Here is an 18340-nt window from a genome sequence, read left to right on the forward strand (position 1 = left end):
AATTTAAACCACAACATGTACACAGCTGCAAGTTTCAAAAAGATAATTCAGTCTGTGCATAATTATTTTTGCTGGAGTGTGAAGTTTTATAAGTTACTTAAAATGTAAAGAAATAAATTGGAATTCATTGTGAACTAATAAATTCTCAGAATTGTTACTAAAATGAATATATCGGTATGTGTTTAGCTGTAAGGAGAATTAATATTTTGAACTTGGTTAAATATTATCTTGCAGTTTGGACTCACACCAGTCTGGTTGGACAAGAGCATTCCTTGAACCAATAGAGAATTCTGAAGTTTTAGTACCACCCTACAAAGAGCCAAGAGTGAGTTTATTTATTGTGTTATTTCATACATTACAAAATACTGGATTCTGATTGGCTCAGACAAGTGCAAGTGGGTTATTCTAAATTATAGCAGAGCTCCCCAGCGACCCAAAGAGCCACAAAGCAGAGCCTCATAACCATAGACATTGGAGAATCATGCATGCACAGATGCGGGTGCCTGCACCCTACGTACAATGTACATCAATGTCATGCAACATCTCAGCTGTACTCCAGAAATAGGTTAACATCTTTGATATTGGACATCCATGTTCAATGAGCAATATTTGACAGCTGACAAAATTAGGTATCTGCTGACCAGTATCACATGACCATATTGTGGGCTCATCAAGGTCGCATGTTTTTTGAAGTTGTCCACTGACCAGGTCATGGTTTTCCATTGGATCTCAGGCTCAAGTCCTTTTTTTCTGTCTATGGTCACTAAACTCCAATTTAAATAAAGGGCAAAGTAAATAACTGGGAAGCTCCACTTCTAGGCTTGGCTAAAGCTATTTATATTAGCAAAAAGTGGTCCTAATTATTGTACCTGTAGCCAAATAGTTGAATTTTGTGGTTATTATTTAGAAACATTTGACTGTACAAGTCAGTGTGAAAATTACATGATTTGGATGTGTTTATGAAATGGATAGTTTTGTAAATTATATCCATGTAATGCTTTACTTAGGAAGTCTTTCTGGAGCAGCTGTTCTACCCTGGAAGGTTTTCAAGTCATTCCATTCTAAAAGCCATGCAGGTAACTTGTTCAGTTTTCTTAAAACAAGAGATCTCTGTTTTCATTAAGAATACATGTTCAGTTAATGATAATAACTTTGTTCTATTTCTACAGATCTACCGTCATTTACCAGTTTCGAATTTTGGCAGCAATTTGGATGAAAATGTTTCGAGGAGAGATCTGAAACAAGCTGTTATCAACCTTATTGACTCTGAGGTTGGTGCTAATGATAAATTATAATGAACACTGTAATAGATATCATATCCTTATAAAGGACTGTTAATGGTCCCTTCTGAAGTTTAGGGGGTGGACGGGAAGGGGGGGGGGGGGGCTATAAACTTTCCACTTCCTGCACCTTTTACTTCCTGTTCCACCCCTTTGTTAGTGGTTCCCACATCTTTGTGCTTTTTCTATTACAAAATATTACCCAATGTAAGATTTTTCTTAATAATTATTGTTCCCAGTTTCCGCCCTCTCTTCTACCACCTACCATAGAGTTCCTGCTCCCCTGTCTGCCCCCTCTTCACTCTGAAACCTCATTTCTACTTAAATTGTAATAAATTCAGTACATGAAATTAAAAAACCCTTAGAATTTCTTTAAAATCTGGCTGCTACATGTATGTATGTTTCTTTGAATGTGGGTGGCATGGCAGCGAAATGGTTACAGGTGCTGGACTCTGGATTGAGTGATTGGTTACATGTATGTTGTGTTCCTAGGTAAGACACTTAACTCTCACGTACAGTGCCTCTCTCCACCCAGGTGTATAAATGGGTACCAGCAAATTTAATACTGGGGGGTAATGCTGCAAAGGGCTAAAATCTCATCCAGGGGGAGTAGATACTCTTAGTCACATAATGCTACGGAAACCAGGATAAGCTCTGGCAGTATAGGACACTTTTGCCTGACTTAAACTTATGTATGCTTAGATTCAGGTGTCAGCTCCAGATTATGAGATGCTTCATGATGAGTATAATGATCTTCAGCTGCAGTGTTGGGCCAAGTTCTACAGCTATGTTGTTCAGTACCATCAAGTAAGACTGACTTAGTATTCTTAGTATAATTTCTTCATCAGCAAAATTGTCATTAGTCATGAGCAGGGCTAAAAAAAAGGTGCTGTCCCACTTGGTCATCTGGGACAAGTATATTTTCCCGTAGGACACTGACAAGTAACTTAACATACCCACTTGCCAAATGGGCAAGGGCCCAGGCAAGTTGTGTGCCGACTAAATTGCAAAAAAGTAAACTAAGACAAGCACGCAACTGCCTTGGGCAAACAAAATTTGAGAATTGTTTGTCCGAAGGGCAAGCTGAATTCAAGTTTTTATCAAGCACTGAAGAGTAGTCTTGAAAAAGATTGTTATGTTTACTTAATGTTTATTTAAGATGCTCAAATAAAAATACATTAAAATTTACATCTTAAAAAGGAAGTTTTCAAATTATACATATGGACCCCCCCCCCCCCCTTGAAAAAATTACAACAATTTATTATTGGTTACTGATGTTTCAACAGTTCAATGAGCCTCGTTGAACTGTTGAAACATCAGGGTGAGGGTGTTAGCTTCACAGCCTCATCACTCTGATTTACATCATCTTTTCCTTTTTCTTTCCCCAGGTTGGAAGTAAAGCCATGGGAATTTTTGTTGATGGCAATACAGGATTAGTCTGTTTAGTTAAAAAGGTAAATCCTGTTAGCTTCTTTATTTTATTTTTATCATTATATTTAAATCATTTTAATTTAGTGATAGAGAGTGAAGTCTTTTCATTTTGATATACATTGCTTGCCCAGTCCCAAACTACAATCCTAGACAAAAATCCATGGGACACTTAAAGAAATAGTGCTCAGTGACCATTCCCTTTGCATTAAGAACTCATTGTTTAATTTTCCGAGCCCCCCTTTCCCCCCAAAACAATGTTGAGATATTGTCCCACGGTATTATGGATAGAAACCAACATTGAATTGGGGGTGGGGAGGGGGAGGTCAATACAATGTCAATTTTTCGTCGAATTGGTTAAGTGTCCCAGGACTTTTGTCTAGGATTGTATTTGTGAGCTCGGTACTGAACTCGCTATTTTTGGTTATAACGCGATTGCACAGGTATTATTTCAGTGAAATATCAATGGTTTTAATGGAAATGTAGGTCCACAGCATCAAAGACGTGACACGTGACATCAGAAAATAAGGGGGGAGGGGTGGGTGAATTATTAAAAAAAGGCCACATAAACAGGGCTTATTTGGATTTTTGGTCGCTCTAACTGTATCTTTGTATAAAGATGGCAGTGTTTTGTGACAAAATCGATTAACTCATCACTTTTTGAACAGATTCGAGTCAATAGTGATAAATATATTGCCTTCATCAGACATGAGGACTGTCGGGAAGCCCCCAAAACGATATCTTTATCGCAACAAAACAACCTTGGCAGGGTTTCTACAGTGATTTTTCCTCTCAAACAGACAAATTTCTTTTTTGTCATTGAAAAGAAACCATTCTTTTGGCTGTTAATAATTGAACATGTCTGTTCAGCTGAAATTTGACACGAAGATAAGTGCCACTGTTCTGTTGTTATGAGTTAATGAGATACGCTAACATTTCTCACAACAGTACTCACCACTTGTTTTCCGCTTTTTTATGCCCTAGCTCATAAATATATGCGTCAAACGCAGCTAGACCGATTGACTATTCAAATAGGAACCCTTTATGAAGTATTCATAAATGATGCTTAACGTTTTGCTCAATTTCTCACAGTACTCAGTGCACAAGCGTTGAAATAAATAATATATGCTAATTATTCTACTCTTGGTTTACGAGTGAGTACTGTTAAAAAAGTGATTAAACGAAGAACCAGTTACAACTATTGAACGCCATGGCATTGAATACACTATTCTTGATATGCTGAGATGAAAACCCAATGAAAATGAGCATGTTCTAAATATTTTAGCTCAAAGAATCTTGCGAGTACTGTCACATTTCCGGTTGAGCACTGTTCAGGGTACTTACAGTTCTGAGAGGAAATATGATATTTTTGAACACTTAGGCGCTGTTTCTTGCCAAAGAATAATTAAAATGGAAAGCAGTAACGATCCCTGACATTAGTGTACAATGTTATACTGAAAAGAGTTCGCAAAGCTTGTATTTGGGCGCTCAAAGACCCACAAAAGAACGCAAGAGAAAAAACAGTCAGTTTCTCCCAAGGAACGGATTCCATCAACTACACTTTGTGGCTTGAAAAAGAGCTCAAAATAGAGCTTTCTTGTTACATGCTGTAACTGTTCACAAACATTTGTGCAAATAACTGCTAGAACAAACATATTTTAAACCTATACAACTTTCTTTCGGACACAAAGACAATCCCGATTTTTTCGCACACAAATACAATCCTAGACAAAAATCCATGGGACACTTAAAGAAATAGTGCTCAGTGACCATTCCCAGGACTTTTGTCTAGGATTGTAGCTAGGGGTCACTCTCTATCAAGGTGTGTGTGTGTGTGTAGGGGGGGGGGGACACTGTAGGGCTTGAGGGATAATTACTGGAAGAGAAATGTTTAACCAATGATAAAAAATATTGAAGATTGGTGGAAGAGGGCTTTATTCTGCTGTGGATCCGGATGAACCTAGCTTTAAACATTATTAACATCAGTTATTTTTTTTGGTAGTACATGACAGATTTCTTCCTTTGTAGGATATGCTGTCATTCTTCAGACCTTGTGAACTGTTTGAACAGCTTCATCTTTCTGTGGAGTCGCTGGATGTCTCACTTCTTGCCACAGAACCATCTCTGGGTGTGTACTATGTTGCTTTTATGACTTAGTTTAATTCTTAATCCTTTAGATCAATAATTGTGAGTTCCTATTAATTTTGAACTCACAACTGACCTTGCTTCCAATTAGTGGCTTCATAGCTCAGTTGGTAGAGCGTCCCACCAGTATCACAGAGGTTGTAGGTTCAAATCTCCTGGAAGCCAGAATTTTTTTCTGGCTTTTTTCTTTCAATTTCTTTAATAATTGCAAATTTTCTGCAAGGATTTATCAAGGTGATGTTTTACAAGACGATTCGGATGATGATTGTTAACAGTGATGTTTAATCCGTGTTACACAGTCCTGAAAACTATCAACGCAACACTGTTACAGCAACCATACATGTATGTTAAACGAGACAATTTCCAGTGTAATGTTGAAATGTTGAAAGCAGTTGAAAACCTGCCACATGTTGGCACAAAAAATGTTGCATTAAAAATCGTCCAGCATCCCATGATACATGACATTGATTTTTAACACAACAATGCTGCATTAATCAAAGGGCTCTTGAGCCAGCTCATTCATGTTTTCTTGGGTTTTTAAATAAACTGAATGTAAACCGTTCTAAAGGGAGATATGTAACAGTTCGAAATAGCAGGGGCCAAGTTGGAATAGCCAATTCTTAATCATTGAAGAAAATCTTTAAAAGGTAATTGTTTGGATTGCCATAGCCTTCTTGAATTAGTTTTAATTGGATTAGTTTTATTAAGTTGGCCATAGCCTCACACACAAACCCCTAAAATCCAACAGTTGGGCAAGAAGGATGGTGAGACCACCACTAGTGCTAATATGTTATCTTTGGGGTTTCAAGGCGTCTTTTATCTTACTTAAGATACATTGTAAATGAATGTCTGCAACTCAGTCATAATGAAGATCGGCGAGAAGAGAGATGAAGGGGCTATGGGAGGAGCACTGCTACCTCTTTCACTACCCTGACCTAGTGCCATAATTCTTTTTTCCCTTTCCTGGTAGATGTTCTGGTCGTTTTGCATTATCATAAAAACCAGGGTTCGTTCCTCTTTACTAGAATTACCCCCAGAGTGTAACATCCTTCACATAATCTGGGTGACTGTAAAATAAGACATTTACCATTTCAGCTTTCACTGTACCTATTCCCATAAAGCATGACGAAGTAATAACAAAATCTGTACCTTTACAACATAAAATAAACCATTTGTTGGTGCTCAAGCTATAGGAGGATTGTGTAAAAAATGAAATGAAGACACTCCTGTCATGTATCTGATCAAATGGCGGAAATTGTAAAATTGCGACATAACTACGAAATACACTATAATTGCTAATAGTTGATTTAATTAGCACTGAAGCAGCTAAAACATTGGCAAGAAATAATTCAAAAACGCGAATGTAGAGTAAAAGAAATGGTGTGTAGGTGATTTTCTTGGGAAAGTCAAACAAAGTAAGAACACGATACGAGCCCAAGTGGAACGTGACTACCTAAGGTACGCGTTGTTGTGTTACACTAGTAGGTGGCTTAGAATTAAGTGCTCCAAAGACATCATGATTGCATGGAGATAAAAATAACGCTTAACAAAATAAAATTTCACCTTCTGTTCAATAAAATAAAGAAAATGTACTCAACTGCTCCTATTGGGTTATTTGGTCATTTTAGGGGGTTGAGGTTTTTGTCGAACCCTTATTTTATGCCCACGCTCTACAACTTCGTCCAGATTTGGTTGATTTTAATTATCTTGTTTATTGCGTGCTCCGCAGCATGAACGAGCTAAAGGAATGTTTTACCATTTTACGGGCTTAAACAGACCGTACTTTGGCTCGTGACATCCTCAGTTGTTGCCGGAGTTTTCCACGACTTTCATTCTCGTTTTCTTTGGCTCAGTTGGCGAACACGCCGACATGTATGTTTACACGTACCATGAACCAAAATAAATGTACGTCAACAGTGTTTATAAATATATCTTTTAACATCTAACTTGGTAACGTGCGTTACGGATCACATTGTGTGACCGGAAAAAAACACTCAATGCAAGTCGTTAATTTTCGATCGTGCCTTAGGGGAAATGTCACTAACAAGGGAATAGAGAATAAATTACTTTGCTTTTGAAAACGAAACCCTATTCCTTGTTTGAAATAGCTGCTTTTTTTATTACTTCCGTCTGCCACGACGGACTTGATTGCGTGTATCACCGCATGTTTAAATAAACCCGTTTAGGGTCCCCCAAGGTGACAACATTTTAGCTTCTTGATTCACGTTGCACTTTTTAGAAGTTCCAAAATTGTGATTTGATGTAAATTTATTTATTACACCATACAATGGTTTCATAGCTTTTAACCTTTGTACCTGAACTTCATGAAAGTTATTTTTGATGTTACTAAGCAGGGAGGGGTAGCATGTAAAATTACTTCCGGTCTACAACTTCCGTCCACACATTTTGTGTCCACGCACAACTTCCGTCAACATCTGTATTACTTTCGTCCACACAATTTTTGTACACGCACAACTTCCGTCAACATCTGTATCACTCTAATATCCTCATTCATTGCGTGCTTCGCGGCACGCCGCGGCACGCTGCATGAATGAGCATAAAAATCATCTCATAGAACATTACCTTTACATTATATACATTTACAAATGCATAATACATATTTTGTATTATTCTAAATGTTTGTAGATAAAACCATGAAGACATCATTTATAGATTTGTGTAATGTCATCAAAATGGTCTCACATCAGGTAAAGTAGTCAGTAAAATTATTTTATTATAATGCAATCATCATCATAAATAATGATCATGATAACCGCAGTGTCTCGCAGCTCCTAAGCTGGGGGTGAAAGTATGTTGTCTTGTTCTTGAAACCCTTACACTATATCAAACCAAAATTTATCTTGTGACTTTCCTACCCTTTTTTAGTCCTGAACACCAATATTTGAATTCTGCTTCAACACCCATTTCCTGTATAGTCTTGAGGTTTCATTTTGTAAAAACATACTCAATTTTCAAACGAAAAGGCACATCACATGTTTCTCAGACCAAAAAAAATATCTGTAACTTGCATGGGTAAGGGGGTGTATATACAGGGGAGCCTAAAACCAGGACAATTTTGTTGTCAGCGAAAAGACAGGCATGCAACTGTGAGGGCTTATAGATGTAAGCAAGAGGCCTCATTACTGCAGGAATTTTATGGTACATTTCTTACTTTCAGTCACCCTGCGAGCAGAGCCTCTTGAGATTTGGGAAGTAGAAAGAGGCTTTGCATAAATCGTGTCATTTCTTTGAAGTTTCCGAGCCCCAAAGTTTGGGATGGTCAGTTCGGATTAAACCGGTTTTTGCTGTGCGGGCATTAATTTTTTGGAAAAACTGAAGGTCAAGTCGGAGCCCCCAGTACGCTCTCGAAAGCACTAGAGCTGACGATTGCTCTCATCATCTGCTACCGTTTGTGCGCGCACAGCTTGTGGATCATTTAAGATCTCATTTTTTCGCAAACTGAGAGGAAATTTCATGGTTAAAATCGCACATCTCTACCATAAAGTCACAAATGCGACCTCAAGCGATGCTTGACGTGTTTTGACTGAAGGAATTCAGACGCTCTTTGAAGAAAAGAAGTTGTAAAACAAACACTTTGTTCACACTGTCATGTGCGATCCGTCTCGCCATTCCGCGCGGGACGTATACAAAACATGGACCCGGGTCCATGGACCACCCCTGTGGACCCGGTCCATGGACCACCTTGTGGACCCGGTCCATGGACCACCCCTGTGGACCACCCCTAATTTTCGAAAGAAAATCAAAGTGTAGAATGGGGACAGGGTATGAATTGACGGCAGGTACTAAAACACAAAACAACGAAATGAAACAAAACCAAATTAGCGAAACCACTGAAACGACCAAAACGAAACCGCCGAAACGGTTGAAACGAGCGAAACGAAACATATTCAACTAGGACTCCGGTTAGTCTGTTTACGGTTAGCTGGTAAAGGTTTTGCTTGTTTCGGTGATTTTGTCTTGTTGTCTAGCAGAGTATTTTACTAAGCAAAAGGCAATTATGAAGGCTTTAGGTCGGGTAAAAATATTGACAATATTTGATTTAAAAAAACTGTACATTCGGCGGTTACATGCAATGTCTGAGACATGTCTAGATTTTATGCAAATTTGATCCGGTCACGTAATCAAACGTAAATATTCTTACGGCAGATTCTCTGTTTTTAAACATCGTTATTCTTTTGAAATAGATTTATAATGCTACAAAGAACTAAAACGAAATCTTCTTGTCTTTTGAGGCCGACTGTAAACAACGAAACGTACCAAAAATGAATATATTATGATTGCGTGCATGATCTATAATTTGCATAAAATACAGACATTGAATTCCCTTGGGGCCACATCGCACGTTCAAATTTTAGCGCTGTGACAGCCATGCTTTGAAAGAGCCAATCAAAAAAATTGAATTTTCTTACTTGGTCAGATCTCGCCTTCCGGCTTCGTCTACCCGCGAGATGCGGGAACGAGATTACTGTTTCAGTTGTTTCGGCGGATTCGTTTTGGTGGTTTAGCTTGTTTTGGTCGTTTCGTTTCGGTGGTTTCATTTCGTTGTTTTGGGTACCTGCCGTCAATTGATTTTCTTTCGAAAATTAGGGGTGGTCCACAGGGGTGGTCCATGGACCGGGTCCACAAGGTGGTCCATGGACCGGGTCCACAGGGGTGGTCCATGGACCCGGGTCCATGTTTTGTATACGTCCTTCCGCGCGTGCATGCCAAAATTAAGTGGTCCTCGCGCAAGCTAAACGTGAAAGCATCGCTTAAACCTCGCTCATGCTCAACAAAGATTTGACACGATTCTTGCAGAGCCCTTTCTTCTCAAGTATATCAGTGGAAAAGAAAGGGCTCTGCTCGCAGGGTGACTTTCAATTTGCTTACTGTAATGTTTTGTTCAAATTGTTGTATTTAGCTGACTTCAGAGCATTTATCAGCACTTGAGAATGATGTGAAGTATCAGCTGAATCCTGCATTAACTGCTGAACAGATTGCTATTTCCCTTCTGACGAATGTGAGGTAAGGAACAACCGGAAAAAAATTAAAAAAAGGCAACTGAAAGTCTGTATTTGTGCCATTATGGCCCAGACCATTGAGGCTTACCACAGTTTCTGTAGCATGCATTGACTGGGTGTTTTGCTACTCAAAAAACACATAGATATCTTTCTTCTTATAATGTCACTTGTACATGCACTTCAACTAATGTCACTTTTTTTGATTAAATTTTAGTGATGAAGAACAGCAGGATGTAGATACACATGGGTTGTTTGAATTTGCCCAGGAACTAGAAACAAGGTATGTGTGATCCATGTATAACTTCCCTTAAAATCTTCTAACCAAGTCTGAGCATACCACAACCTGAGCAGAAGTCATCTTCAGGGTCAAGTCAAAGCTGTTTGTCAGTCGATGATGTTATAAGTCTGGTCCGTTGAAACTGATTGGTCAGTTTTGCTGTGATGTTATAAAAAGTTTTTCTCAATTTATTTACTTACACAATAGTTGATATTATCTTGTTGTTTTTAGCTATATTTGCTGCAACAGCTGTCATTTAATTGTATTGTGCAAAAATTGTGATGTGCAAAATAATTATTATAATTTTTTGCCAATGACACAATCTCTCTTGCTCTTAGAGAGGAAATGCCAAGAATATAATTATTTATATTGTTTTAATAAAAACAAATAAATAAATAAATAAAAAACCCAAACAAGATGTAATGATGTGTTTTCAGAGATAAACTCATAGTAACATGGATTTCTGTTGATTTTTTTTTCAGTTTACACAAGGTTAACAACCTTTTCCAGAGTCTGGATTTTCTACTTCATGGTTTAGACAGTCAAGGCATCATAAAAGATGATGCAAGTGGTGATGAGGCCGGTAAGCTTTCAGTTGTAAAAAGAGCTATTAAATAGATTTACAAGGCCTAAAAGCGTAGCTCCTGAGTAATTTTCTTTGCCCTTTATGCAAATCTGAATTCACTGACCATAGACATATTAAACTAGTGGTAACCACAGGTTAGAAAGTGCGGGCCTTGACGCACTTAGAACTGAAAGGCACTGACTGGTACGAGAGTGCGTAATGTTAGATGGCAGTGTCGATAAATAAATGATAAAATGGACAAAAGACAATGGTATTCCGAGTAACGCGTCACGCAAGGAATGCATGTTTTTATCATTTCCTATTGCAGCGAACCAATCTATGTTGTTGATTACACAGTTTTGTGAAGTGTAATCGAGCACTCGTTGTGAACTGAGATGTGTTTTTTCTCAGTCGGTAAACTCGCTATGTTGTGCTTGCCTTTTGTTAACGTGGCGCGATTAATGAAAAATCACTGGACAAAATTAAAGACAATTATTCCGAGCAACGCGTCACGCTTTAATAATTGCCACGAACCGGCCGCGAACCAGTCAGAGTTGTTTTTTGATTGACAGTTGATTGTGAAGTGTAGTCGAGCACGTGGTGTGAATTGAGATGCGATTTTCCTCGGTTGATAAACTCGCTATGTTGTCAGTGTTATAACGAATTCCTCGAGAATAACCCGTTGCTGGAATCATTCGCTTTGCCGTTGTTTTATCTGTGATATAATCACAGCAAATTTTCTCAAAAGCAGCACCTATAAAACAACGTCTACAAATTGTAATGTTTGCAATCTTCCATGTGACAGAAGCGTAGATCTTATGTGACAAACTGCTGAGAGATTGACTCATTTTTCGCATTCTTGTCGTTCTTGGAGAAGAGATTTTTCTCTTCCGGTGTTACGACAAACTATCGTGATTGACACATTTTTCGCGTTCCGATCGTTCTTAGTGGAAGAACAAAATTTTCAACTTCCGGTTTCTGTTCGCCTATTATTAACGTGGCGCGCACGCGTAAAACGCAATCCGCTGGTCACTGTCAAGATTATGGTTGCGGGCCTCTCTTGGGCCCGCAAAAAATAGGTCTTGAGCCTGCGATCCAGTAGAAAAACCATTTTCTAGTCAACAGTCAACTTTAAACAAACATGTTACCTCGATGAGTTATACACTTGAGCCTGCAATATGGTCCTGTGATACTGGTCAGTAGACACCTTGTATTGACAGCTGTCAATTGACGATAACGTGGATGCCCAGTATCGAAGAGGTTAGGGTTAATCTATTTCTGGAGTGCGCAACGTATGTATGTACTTACACATACGTACGTACGTGTCCACGAGCCATGCGGCTAGCCATGATGACCACGAAAACTTAAATTTATGGTTTTCCTATTTCTGTGGATTTTCTATGGTTATGGGGCTCTGCTCTGCAGCCATTTGGGCCGCTGTGGGGCTCCACTATAAATGATTATGATGATTTTTTAGTCAGTGAAACAGGCATACTTGGAAAAGAATTTTCCAAGTTTCTCAAACCCATGACCTTCTGGTTTACAACTAGTCCAAATGCTCAACCACTGAGCTACAGGAGACTCGTGAAAGCTTAGGCCATTATAAGGTTCATGTAACAAACAATCTGGGTACTGCTTAAGGATGTGAATGTCAATGAGTGGCATAAGGGCAATGATAGAAATGTGGTGGTTTGTTTTAAGCCTTGTGAATAGATGAAATGATGATTTTCAGTCAGTGACAAGCATTCTTGAGAAAAAGTAATCTGTTGGGTAATTTTTAAACATTGGTTCCAAAACATACACATGTACTTCTGGTAGTGATACGTCAGAACAAATTGTACTAAGGATAACATTGAACCTCAACATCTACTAAAACAAATAGACTACTCAGTAAGTAAGTAAGAAACTTTATTTTACCAGGGTAGCCCATTCAGCAACGAGGCTGGTATCCATAGGGGCCCTGGGACAATAAAATTATGTACAATATAAAAATGTTAAAAATTTAAAAATTTTAGAAAAATTTATAAAAACTTTAAAAAGCATTTATACTAAAGCTAAAGAAAAAAAACTCTAAAAAATAAAATTTACAAATAAAAATGCCTACTACTTAAAAAATGCCTAAAATGCCTCTACTCAACCTCGTTTTCTATTAGCGATAGTGAACTCATTAACTATTTGCTCATAAACTCAGGCTCGTAGTCTGATGTAGTTGTCCATTGTATTGCAGGTTGGTCAGACGTATCACATTTGATGAGCTGTCATCACTTGTTCGGCAGCCAGCTGAGTTCTTTCCTGCTACCCATGTCTTCCCACCAAGTGGTTTCATCACGAATGTCTGTGTGTAAACATCTTCTTGTACTGCTTAGTTTGATAACAAAGCTTAGTGTGAACAAGGTATGTAAAAGTCAAGTTTGTGAAGCAACAGAGTGGTTTTCAACTTAGGGTGCTTTCCATTTGTCAGAATTGGCTGGCCGGTCTGGTGGTTTTGAATGTGAAATGAGCCTTTTTCCACAAGATTTTCCCACAACTCCACCATAACAATGTATGATATAATTTATGTATTGACTAACTTAACAGGACAAATCTGACCATAAACAATGGAATTCTGTTCTCGAATATACCAGTCTGGCAAGCCAATTCTGACAAATGGAAAGTACCGTTAGTGTCATAAAGCCAAAACCAAAGTAATCACTCTGGCCAATCACAAAGGACACAGACAATCCAGTGAACCAAGCAGAACTTGAAGCAAATACATGTACCGGTAGATGGCACAAAGTGTGAGAAACATATATGTAAGCAAGTCACAATTGGTTTTGATTGGTTGTGGAAGTGGCACAAGCTTTTTAGAACAATCACTAGGCATCAAATCAAAGCAAATGTGAATTACTTTCGACACTTAAGTAAAACCACTCTATGTTAACTACAAAAAGACTGAATAACAACCACAACAGGTAAAAGAGTAGGAAAACATGATAATCAAAATCAAGTCATTATTGGGATTTTTACAATAACTGGCAGGAAATTTAAACACCTAATGGTTGAGAGTTTAATTTGGGGTGAAATTTCAGAGAAACTAACTCCTGCAAGCCATACAATTCAGGAAAAACTTATCTGCCTGCATGCTTGATTTTGCATTAAATTTTACGTGCAATTACAGTTCCTGGAAAAGACAATAATAATTTATTTTTATTCAACCACATTCTTCTATGGCCTACATTCATATAGACATTAAAAAATTATATAATATAAAAAAATTAATATCCAATACTTAGCAATAAAGCCCTCTACCCCACTCTCAGTCTCTGTTTTTTACTTGAGTTCTAAATATTCTAATGGCATCATTTCTGTAACCTATAGGATTGTAGGTCATGAAAAAAATATGATTGATTTGTTGAAATAAAAGAATAAATTATAACTCATTTATGCTTTTTCCACATTTATTTTTAATTTAACTTAAATTTAAACACAAGCAACATTTACAGGACATAATACACTTTACATAACTATCATTACAGTCAATGTATGGTTATTTGATTTTTAAGATTGGTTTGGATGCCAGGACAGCAGAGGATGTGTCGTCAGTGTACATTCCTAAAACAGTGAATTTACTGAGGTCATACTTTGCTCTTCACTGGATCCTGGAACAAGCCGTCACTCCAACACCGTCCAGTGCCATGTACGTACATGTATACAAAGTTATGTTTTTTTACAAGTAAAAACTAGGGGGATGCAAAAATTAGACATGTTTTCAAGCTACTGGCAACTTGGATGTGCCTGTTTCTAGGCATAGCATTAGTAAGTAGCATTTCGTTTTATTTCAGTCTCCCCCAGTAGGCCATTTCGGAGTAGCCCTTTGCCTCTGTTTCAAAACGAGTCTAAGTGTGAAACCATTCACATTAAAATGAGTTTCAAGCAAATCAAACTAATTTTCATTTGAATGGTTTCGCACATAGACTCTTTTTGAGACAAAGGCAAAGGGTAACTGGGAAATGGCCTATTGGGCAGGGTCTCAGGGATACTGTCAGTCTCTCAGGATGGGGTGAGATCCCAGATATATTACCTCTCCCCCAGGATGGAATGTTTTCCCAGGGGCATTGCCTCTCCCCCTGGATGGGGGTATGGTCCCAGAGGTGTTGCTGCCTGTCACTCTAGCCTAGGGTGGTGGGGAATCCCAGGGATATTGCATCTCCCTAAGAATGGAGTGAGATCCCTTGAATATTGCCACCCCCCCCCCTCCAAAAAAATAGGGAGTAAGAAAGGCAGTCCTATTTTTTATTTTGAGCGTGGTATAAAAATGGTAGGTGTAACTGTCATAAGTGAGAGGCCAAAGACCATTCAACCTCAAAAGATCTTGAAATGAAAGTTTTGAAAACTTAGCAAATACATGATATAAAGTTATACAGTCGAAGCTCTCTTAACGGACACTCTCGTAAGCGGACAGCTCTACTTACGGCGCCTTGTTTGAAACCCCGTTTTTACTCCAATACAAACTCTGTATTTTTACATTCTCGTAAGCGGACATTCCCGTAAGCGGCCGCAGACACTTTCAGAGATCACGACTCCCGTAAGTGGACACTTCAAAGAAAAACCTATTAACAACCTCTGTAACTTGTTTGTTATCAATTAACTTAACATTGCTATTCGTCACAATGATTTTAGTACCATATTTCAGTGTTTGTTTTGTCGTCATGCACGTCCGTCCGGTTATTGTTACCAGGGCAAGCTCCCGTAAGCGGCCATCTATCAACTACACCCCTAGAACCATTCTCGTAAGTGGCCAGCTCCAGTTACGGACACTTTTTTCGTGTCCTGATGGTGTCCGCTTACGAGAGCTTCGACTGTATGTGGTTTTAACTGTATGATTATGTTTTCTTTACATTTGATTCATGTTTTTATTTATCTAGAGAATCCAACTTAAAACAGCTAGCAACTCTTGAAATATCTGATGGAATGGAGCCAAAGGCAATTTTTGGTGAGAAGTAATTTAAAAGTCAGTTAGGAAATTAATTTTTGTAAACAAATGATTTTTCCAGACCTCTGAATCCTTTCATAAGTTTAGATTTTGCTGGGATGTAGCTAAGAATACACTAAGGCGGCTCATCAACAAGCCCATTGAACTTTTCTGGCCTTAGCAGCTCTAAAAGTTTACCAAAGTCTTTGTTTTCATGTGAAATTTCAGCTGAATTTAAGTTCTATTTCAGCTGGTTAAATTAGCCAGCAGCCGACCCTTAGCGACATCCCTGATTTTCAAATCCCTGTATGCTAAATTAAAGAGCCGAAAGTAGCTAGTAAATAGCTTTTCTGATGGTTGTTTTGCATAAGCAGCAAGTCAAATCAAGAGCAATCGTATTCTATCGGTAAATAGAAAATAATGTGAGAACCAATCAGATTCACAGATTTTCAATAGAACATGGCTGAGTTTCTACTACGGAACAATAGTCAACTTGGTGTGCACTTACATAGCACGTATTTTTGCTTTCTAGATGATCCATCCCTTACTGTTGGTGAGCTCTTCCTAAGTGGAGTTGGAGGTGCACAGCTCAGAAGGCACCTGGCCTATAAACTCAAGGCCTCGCAGGAGATGCATGATCAGGACCCTGCCCTCCTGTGGTCCACATTTTTCAACCAAGCTGTTTATACCCTGGTGGATCTGATGTATCCTTGTTAGCTAGAATAAGTAGTCGGTGTTTACTTAAAGGTTGTGTGGAACATCTTTGTTAGCATAGTATTCTAGTAGGTATGAGCATAGTATTCCTAAAGTACGATACTCAGAAAGCTCTATTTCAAAGCTCCTGGGAATCTGGGGGTTCTTTTATAGGGAGAGGACTTCTTAGAGCTGGGGGCTTAGTTCACATCATAAATCAACCAAGTAACACAATTAAAAATATATGTAAGAGACTAATCATCTTTCACATGGTGGTAATTACAGATGATGGTGATAAAATCACAATTCCTGCGAAGCTAAAAAAATTGTTTTTATGGATAATTATTACAGTAAATCACAACTCTCTGTTATTTAGCAGATCATATTGTTTGAGAAAAAAACCTAGTCATTTCACCTTGAATGCCCAAAAGATAGGCCTATAAAATCATGGCTAACAAAATAACCTTTATCCCCCCCATTAAGATTGGACACAGGAGAGAGGACAAGCCCTTGCAATTAGTCCAAGGGACAAGTCCTTTGATCATGTGAACTTCTCATTTTTTATCAAGAAATCTACAGTTGAACCTCGATAACTCGAACCCTTTATAACTTGAACCTCCCGCTAACTCGAACCTTTTCCAATTCCCCTACAGGTTGTTTTCTTACTAATTTTACCCTTGATAACTCAAACTCCTGATATCTTGACAGAGCTGCAAATAACAGTCGGTCATCGGACATTGGCCAACCAAAATTTGCTCATGTCCGACAAAATCCGAATTGTGGTCAGACATGATGTCCGGACAATTTTTCATCATAAATCATAAGTGGTGGCCTTTTGTTTTTGGTGATGTCACGACCACAATTTTGTTTTGTCCGACCAAGATGGCATCTTAGTAGGACATATGTCTTTTCAAGTGAAAAAAATTATTTGCAGCCCTGTCTTCAACTGTAGTTACAGGGACCAAAACGTGTGTGTTCCGACCTTTACCCTTTAACAAAAACAAACCATCATTGTTGGGTTTCTTGTGATCTATATATGGTTTTGAGCTTCTCAAAATCGTGCTTAAAATAGCAGCCGATACTACTTTATAGGGAGAATTCCGTATCTGGTCGTTCTTAACACAAACTTAATAACAGCTGGCCAACCAGGCATAGTGTCATTTTCCCAGAATTCCTGCTATCAAGGTGCCAATATCTTCACATTCAAGAGTATGCTCATCTGATTTGTTACTGGTGTGACACTTGTCAATCATCTTGGCATTTCCTTTTGGGCCAATCATATTTGGCATTGGGAGAACATCACAAGGCCTTTGGCTGCTTCCTGAAGGCTGCAAAAGGAATCGGTAAGTCAGTGTATTTTAGGTCCCTAGAGCGATCAATTTTAAGTTTCTCCTTACCGTATCAGTATCAGGGGGGGAGGGGGCACTGCCATTTATAAGCTATATAGGTATATTCTGCTGTGAAGGGTATAATTTTTTGAGCAGTTTAGTTTGGGATGGGGTATAGAAATCAGAGAGTTTTGCAGGGCTGCAAATAACAGTTGGTCATCATAAAATTTGCTCATGTCCGATGAAATCCCAAGTGTGGCCTAACATAATGTCTGGACAATTTTTTGATCATAAATCATTTTACGGCAACGATGAATAAAAAAATGTCTGACCACAATTTTGTTTTGTCCGACCCAAACGGTGTCTTAGTAGGACATATGTCCTTTCAAGTGAAAAAAAATATTTGCAGCCCTGGTTTGGGTCTAGAACAGGGTATCATTTGTTGGGAACTGATCAGTGGTATGACGAATTAAGTTCAGAATAAGAATAGAAACTCAGAAGAGAAAGAGGCTTCCTAAATGTAAATAAAATCATCCTGGCATCGTTGTTGATAGATGGTTTTCCATTAAAACATTGACAGTGATACAGTTCTAAAAAAATGCAAGTCTGGGATAGGGTAGGGTTTTTTCGTGTCTAGTAGAATATAGAGTTG

The 18340-nt window shown here is 38.4% G+C and overlaps 1 protein-coding gene across 1 annotated transcript in view; it reads left to right on the top strand.

The window, feature by feature from the left end:
• LOC144630109 (nuclear pore complex protein Nup160-like) overlaps positions 1-18340 on the top strand; it is a 60768-nt gene that overhangs the window by 9804 nt on the left and 32624 nt on the right. Inside the window, exons 9-23 of the mRNA XM_078488397.1 lie at positions 235-325; positions 1008-1076; positions 1170-1271; positions 1983-2087; positions 2669-2734; positions 4737-4836; positions 7500-7561; positions 9775-9878; positions 10089-10154; positions 10634-10734; positions 12944-13110; positions 14259-14392; positions 15621-15688; positions 16200-16371; positions 17498-17703. Coding sequence (XP_078344523.1) covers positions 235-325; positions 1008-1076; positions 1170-1271; positions 1983-2087; positions 2669-2734; positions 4737-4836; positions 7500-7561; positions 9775-9878; positions 10089-10154; positions 10634-10734; positions 12944-13110; positions 14259-14392; positions 15621-15688; positions 16200-16371; positions 17498-17703 — 1613 coding nt within the window. The remainder of the gene's footprint in view (positions 1-234; positions 326-1007; positions 1077-1169; positions 1272-1982; positions 2088-2668; positions 2735-4736; positions 4837-7499; positions 7562-9774; positions 9879-10088; positions 10155-10633; positions 10735-12943; positions 13111-14258; positions 14393-15620; positions 15689-16199; positions 16372-17497; positions 17704-18340) is intronic.

The sequence above is a fragment of the Oculina patagonica genome, chromosome 11, assembly GCF_052425735.1.
Source record: "Oculina patagonica isolate OP01 chromosome 11, crgOcupat, whole genome shotgun sequence".
Classification (NCBI taxonomy): domain Eukaryota; kingdom Metazoa; phylum Cnidaria; class Anthozoa; order Scleractinia; family Oculinidae; genus Oculina; species Oculina patagonica.